The sequence below is a fragment of the Rhodamnia argentea genome, chromosome 7, assembly GCF_020921035.1.
Source record: "Rhodamnia argentea isolate NSW1041297 chromosome 7, ASM2092103v1, whole genome shotgun sequence".
NCBI lineage: Eukaryota > Viridiplantae > Streptophyta > Magnoliopsida > Myrtales > Myrtaceae > Rhodamnia > Rhodamnia argentea.
Window position 1 is genome coordinate 25,067,090 of NC_063156.1, and position 6,000 is coordinate 25,073,089.

The following is a 6,000-nucleotide window of genomic DNA, read 5'->3' on the forward strand; positions in this document are numbered from 1 at the left end:
ATCGATATATGTCGAAAAAAAGTACAAAAAAAATTTATCCACGTCATCAATTTTTTGTCAAAATTAGTCGGAATTGATGGGGTTTCGGGATTGGTAAATGCAACGGAATATATTTATAAATCAAAACCCTAAACAGGATCCATGCGTATATTAAAATTAATAGGTGTTCAAGACATACCTTTTCCAAATCGAAGATAAATTGATAATCGGTTGTGTCGGGATTAGTACCCCAATTGTTGCACCTCTACCGATATCCACACACATGAACCGAAGTCTCCAACAATCCAAGTGCTAGCTTACGGATATTGGAGTTCCCCTTGCTTGATTGCCTTTGCTCTTTGAGACTTTCTCAAAAATCCAAGGACAGAGAACGATTCTTTGTTCTCTCTTTTGTTTTCTCCTTCGGAACAAGACTTTCTTTTTTCTCTATCAAACGTCTCTAGGGTTTTTCCATGTCTATATATAGTCTCAATATTTACGCGTAACAAAAGAAGTGAGGCCCGGGTGATTTGGGCGTGCCAAACCGTCTATCTCTAATCGTGCGTTTAATTGTTATCTTATAACATGCACGATCACGTAAATATTTAGAATATGAGAATAAATTAAAATCTACTTCTTAAGTAGATCAAGGCGTAGAAAAAATATAAACTTAGTTCGCTATTGTGTGCGACCTTGTAGGTTCACTAAATATTAGCAGTGTGCTCAAAACCTTTTTTGATCCACAAGTCATAAGTGGTCTCTAGCAACACATTATGACTACCTAGTATAGTGAAAGTCATTTTTCGACACAACCTAATCCGCAACTAATGTTAGAGTATCAACCTTGATTAGTTCCTAGGGCAGACCGCTAATAGAAATGACTCAATTGGTACCGATGTAAAAAAAAAAATATTGGATTAAATTAGTTCAATTAAAAAGTTTAGGAATTAATTGCGAGTCACAATGGTGTGTAGTTTGGAGTACGACATGTAATAAACGGGGAAGTTAATGTTTTGAAATTTCGAGTGACAAAGAAAGCATCTTAGCTGCATTTATGATTTTTTTCCTTTTTCATTACGTGCGAAATTGGGATTTTCAGTGACGTTAATCAAATTTACCAATTTCGCACTCTCCCAAATTGACAGGATCAATCAGTCCGGGTCCTCTGGCTGTACTCATGGAAAGAAACCAGCAATTTTCCGGTTGGTCCCCGTCAGGATACTCGGCAATCTCCACAAACGGGGAGTGCAGATTCAATGGGGGCCGGAGATGGTAAGGGCCGAGCGTACTCTCCTATATAAGGAGGAGCCCGTCGTCCGGTGGTGGCCAACATCCGTAATTTCAAGCCTCTCCATACTTCTAGTAAGATTAAGATAGCCGTCGGCGAGGGTGGTCTGGTCGTCGCTATGGCTCGTTTCTCGTTGCTCCGGTCTTGTCTGCTCTTCTTTCTCGTCGCTTCGATGTGCTTCGTTGAAGTTTCGCTGGTGAGTTGCGTCGCCGACCAAGAACTGCGAGATCGCCCTTCCGTCTCGCCCGGTGATGGCAGGGATCGCGCCATCTGGGCCCCTTTTTTTTTTTACTTCGTTTTTCGAAACGAGGCTAAGAGAATAATGTAATTTCACATGTTTTGCTGACCGTGTGTTTTTGGACAATTTTCAGGCTGGTGGAGAAGGATCGCTTCGTCCGGAGCGTACGTACTCACGCCCTTCCGTTCCGTTCCGTTAATTGCTTGTTTTCTTCTGTCAAAAGTCCGAGAGAATTCGAAGAGATAACATACGTGAAATTGCATGTGTCCGTTCGATTCTTTTCGAGAAGGTATGGTATGAACAATCGTGTTTTTGCATATTGCAGAATGCGCCGCCGCGTGCGACTACCGGTGCTCGGAGACGTCTCACAAGAAGCCGTGCCTGTTCTTCTGCAACAAGTGTTGCGCCAAGTGCCTGTGCGTCCCCTCCGGCAAGTACGGACACAAGGAGGAGTGCCCGTGCTACAACAATTGGAAGACGAAGGAGGGAAAACCCAAGTGCCCTTGAAGAATTTTTATCCATTCCGAGTTGTTCAATAACGTAGAAATGCAATTTTCCAATTTTTTTTTCGAGAAAATGTAATGGGAAAAAAATAAGATATTCTTGGATTTTCTCGATATCAACATCAATATCAACTTTATTCCAAATTAGTTGGAGTCGAGCGGTCGATGAATCTAAAAAGAAATAAAATAAAAGTAAGACCGATTGGGGGAGAAGAAATAATTATATAAATATAAATACATAAAAATATATATATATATATATATATATGGAAAAATGACTAAAAATGACGGTCTAGAACATAAGAATTCTGCATTTCCACAATGCTAATAACTTTCATCCACTCCGTCCTAAGACATATTGTATGCCAATTTATTTCTCATTTCATTAAATTTTATTTTACTATTTTACCTCGGGTAAATTTCGGCCGACTTCTTCGTTTCTTCATGTCATGCTCTTGGTAACAAATTTCAGTCTAGAACATAGGAATTCTGCTCTTGTACAATGCTAATAGCTTTCCTCCACTCCGTCCTAAGACATGCCGTACACCAATTTATTTCCAACTTCATTAAATTTTATTTGACTCCTTTTTCCCAAGTAAGTTTCGGCCGATCTCTTCCTTTCTTCATGTCATGCTCTCGGTAACAAACTTATGTTCTTACCGGAGCATCTAGAGATCTTCGAAGATTATGCTCAAACCATCTCAATCTATGTTCTTTCATTTTTTCTGCTACCGATGCTACTCCAACTTTTCATCAAATATTTTCATTTCTTATCTTATCCATCATTGCATGATAATACACCCACCTTAACATCCTCATTTTCGTTACTCCCGTTTTATGTTCGTGTTGCCTGTCTGTTGGCCAACATTCAGCTCTGTATAGCATTCCAGGCCTTATTGCTGTTTTATAAAATTTTCAACCTAAGAGGGATTTTGCGATCACATAAAAATCCTGATGCATTGCGCCCTTTCATCCAACATGCTTTGATTCTATAACTTACATCCTCATTAATCTCTCATCCCTTTTGCAATATTGACCCCGGATATCTAAAAGTATCTTTTTTGAGTAACTCCTGTCCGAGCATATTCACGGATTCTTGATCTCCTCCTCTTGTCATATCAAACTCACATTTCACGTATTCGGTCTTATTTTGACTTAACGTAAATCCTTTAGACTCCAACGTGTTTCTCCATAATTTTAATTTAGCGCCAATTCTAGTCCCGATCTCATCAATAAGCACAATATCATTTGCAAATAACATACACCACTGCACCTCATCTTGGATATCTTTTGTTAGCTCATCCATAACTAGAGCAAAAAAATAAGGACTCAAAGTAGAATCTTGATGTAAGTCTACTGTGATTGGAAAATAACTTGATTCTCTCGATATGCACCGGGCAAATAATTATGCACAAAAAGTTCACGCGAAGCTCGAAGGTCTTAAGAAAAATCATATTGTCATAAGGCTTTGTTTGTTTCGCAAAAAAAAAGTAATTTGAAAAATATTTTCTTAAAAATGACCGCATAAGTCGCTTGAACCGACTAATCTATAAAAATATTTATTATCGACAACAACATTTGTGTAGACTTTTTTTTTTTTTTTGAACATTTGCATAGACAATGAACATAATTTTTTATCGTTAATTTTGTAAGTTATATAATTAATCAATTTCTGTAAATTGTATTTCAAATTATTAATTTTTGAGACACAGAGTCTCAAATTACATTTTATCTAACTACACCGTCGGATCAAGTGGAGTCTCCAAAATTAACGTTCTGGATTTGATGGGCTCATCATTGGACAAGACGTCACGAAAACATCGTCATGTCCAAAGTTCAGATAGATGCCACCGATTCGGCCCAGCGTAGCCACGACGATTTTCTCAGCCGCTGATCGCCATTCATCGGAGGGCTGAGATACGGCCACGAAGTCAGTAAAAATTAGTTCTTTAATCGCGGGGGGAGAGAAGATTCTCGCGCGGCTTCTCGAGTCTTCCATTCCTCCTTGTTCATCCGCGCTCGCTGCTTCTGCTTCTGCTTCGTTCATTCATTGGACGTCTCGTCGCAGAGTAGACTCAAGCAACGATCTCTCTCTCCTTCTCTCGGTGGAGCTTCGAGCCTTCGATCAGGTCAGCGCTCTCTCTCTCTCTCTCTCTGATTCTCCTTCCAATCCCCCGCTCGACGCCATCGTTTTCGATCATGTGAATTGATCCGTGGATTTTGTGGCCCTCAGGGAAATTTTTGTTCGGGACGATTTGTCTTACCGAGATCGGCTGAGGATGACTCATATCCTTCGATGGGAATCTTCTTTCCGCTTGACCAATGAGGATCTTTTTCATCTTCTTCTTTCCGTTTCTTATTGTGAATTCTTTCTCTGGATTTTTCTTTTTTTTGGGACTGGTTGCCGGTTTAATCTGTCGGAAGATCGTTACGAGCTTCCTAATTTCCGCCGAATGGCGTTGTCGGAATGCAACTAGGAAGATCGATGGTTTTGGATTCGATAATTCTGTTTCTTTTCTCGAGTGCGTACGTTTGACTTAACTTGAAGCGAACGCGGTAACCAGAGAGAGCGAGATCGCGAGAGGGCTCAAGCCAGGAGCGGCAACAAGGGCAAGCAGCCCAAAGGCGACGGTTTGACTCCCGAGCAACGGCGCGAGAGGTATCGCTCTCGTCCTCCTTACCTAATTTTTTTTTTTTTTGGGTCGACTCCTCCTCACTAAGTTGTTTCGTATCCGTTTGCTCTACTGTTGTGAAGAATTTAGGGGTGGTTGCATATTTATCTGCTTGATTACTCGTGTTGCTGGACCACCGGCTTTGAAGTGACCAAAATTTTCTTTTTCACAGTTCTTCTTGCACGTTGCGCCTATGAGTCGAATAGGATGATCTTTTTCTGTTGTGTTTTCTATAGCGGGTGGGGGGCGAAAAGGATCAACTCTTTGGTTATCTGCAAATGGTGTTGAATTGTGGAATGTTTGACTTGAAATCTTGATGCTGCTGCATTTTCATAAATATATGAAATGTGTTATGGGTGAAAGCTACATTCGTGCTGTTCTGACAGAGGTGTGAGGAGCTGAAGTGATTATGTCTTGTGCTTGAGTTGGCAAGGATGGAGAATGCCATTGCAAAATGTTTATTGTGGTAATTATTCGAGGGGGACAATGGAAAGGATGCATTCGGAACCCCAATGTTTGTTAATCTGTAATGTGGTTGCTATTTGCTACTCAGTAATTCCAGATGAGGAGGAAAGCATTCCAATCATCTCAGATCACAGTAAATGCCCTTGGACTGACTAGGATCAAATTGTGAGTTTGTGGCTATTTCAACTATCGTACTGATTTTTTTACTTTCAATTGGTTGAAGATGGTTCCATGGCTTGCGCCTAGAAATGGCATGCCTAGAGTGGAATTGCTCAGTTGGTTGAATGCATGTTTCTGGCTTTCTAATTCCACAATAGGAAAAAGGAGCAGATCCATGACAATTCAATTTTGGGCTGATTCTTTGGATTCAGTGCTTTGGTTTTGAGCTACTGACAATATTACTTTCCTTTTCTTTTTGGTTGCTAATTGGACGTGTTCAGAGATGCGAAGGCTTTAAAAGAGAAGGCGGCAAGGAAAGCAGCACAGGCGTCCGCTGGTGGAATTAATGCAGGCGGTGGTGGTAATGCCAACGACAAGAAATGAAAATGGTATTATAGGGAAAACTAGAACTGGGTCAGATCTGTGGTGTTTCTTTGGTCATTAGGTCATCTTACCACGTCCTTTTGAGTTTGAAGAAATATCATATGATGTTGGCTTTCTTGGAGGACATTGATGTTGGCTTCTGAGCAGTGTCTGGTTTAGAAAGAAAGCATTCTTCTTCGCTGTATAATGGAAATGTTGATGTTGTGTAGTCTTCAATTGGTGTGGTTATTTATGCCTAATTTTACAGCAATGATCCATATTTTGGCAAATGACCTTTAATTAGAGCTATCAATATGGGTTCATGATTCATTT

At 40.2% G+C, this 6,000-nt stretch overlaps 2 protein-coding genes and 1 long non-coding RNA gene across 4 annotated transcripts; 2 read left to right on the forward strand and 1 right to left on the reverse strand.

Annotated features, from left to right (window-relative positions):
* Positions 1 to 1,275: 1,275 nt before the first annotated feature.
* Positions 1,276 to 2,057, forward strand: LOC115742458 (gibberellin-regulated protein 12-like). The gene is made up of 3 exons (XM_048282960.1): positions 1,276 to 1,463; positions 1,639 to 1,669; positions 1,831 to 2,057. Exons 1-3 carry the CDS (start codon positions 1,386 to 1,388, stop codon positions 2,010 to 2,012), a joined length of 291 nt encoding a protein of 96 aa, XP_048138917.1. The 5' UTR covers positions 1,276 to 1,385; the 3' UTR covers positions 2,013 to 2,057.
* Positions 2,058 to 3,980: 1,923 nt separating this feature from the next.
* Positions 3,981 to 5,974, forward strand: LOC115742459 (putative SERF-like protein). 2 transcript variants are annotated; one of them, XM_048282962.1, is made up of 5 exons: positions 3,981 to 4,125; positions 4,238 to 4,294; positions 4,562 to 4,667; positions 5,586 to 5,730; positions 5,773 to 5,974. In XM_048282962.1, the coding sequence occupies exons 2-4, from the start codon at positions 4,288 to 4,290 to the stop codon at positions 5,686 to 5,688; spliced, it is 216 nt and encodes a 71-aa protein (XP_048138919.1). In that variant the 5' UTR covers positions 3,981 to 4,125; positions 4,238 to 4,287; the 3' UTR covers positions 5,689 to 5,730; positions 5,773 to 5,974. The 2 variants fall into 2 exon arrangements, with proteins under 2 accessions (XP_048138919.1, XP_048138918.1); XM_048282961.1 differs by having other exon boundaries at positions 5,586 to 5,974.
* LOC125316049 lies at positions 4,253 to 5,227 on the reverse strand. The gene is made up of 2 exons (XR_007199354.1): positions 4,726 to 5,227; positions 4,253 to 4,689 (listed from the first exon to the last, which is right to left on the reverse strand). It is a non-coding gene; the product is annotated as an uncharacterized LOC125316049 (long non-coding RNA).
* Positions 5,975 to 6,000: the final 26 nt, after the last annotated feature.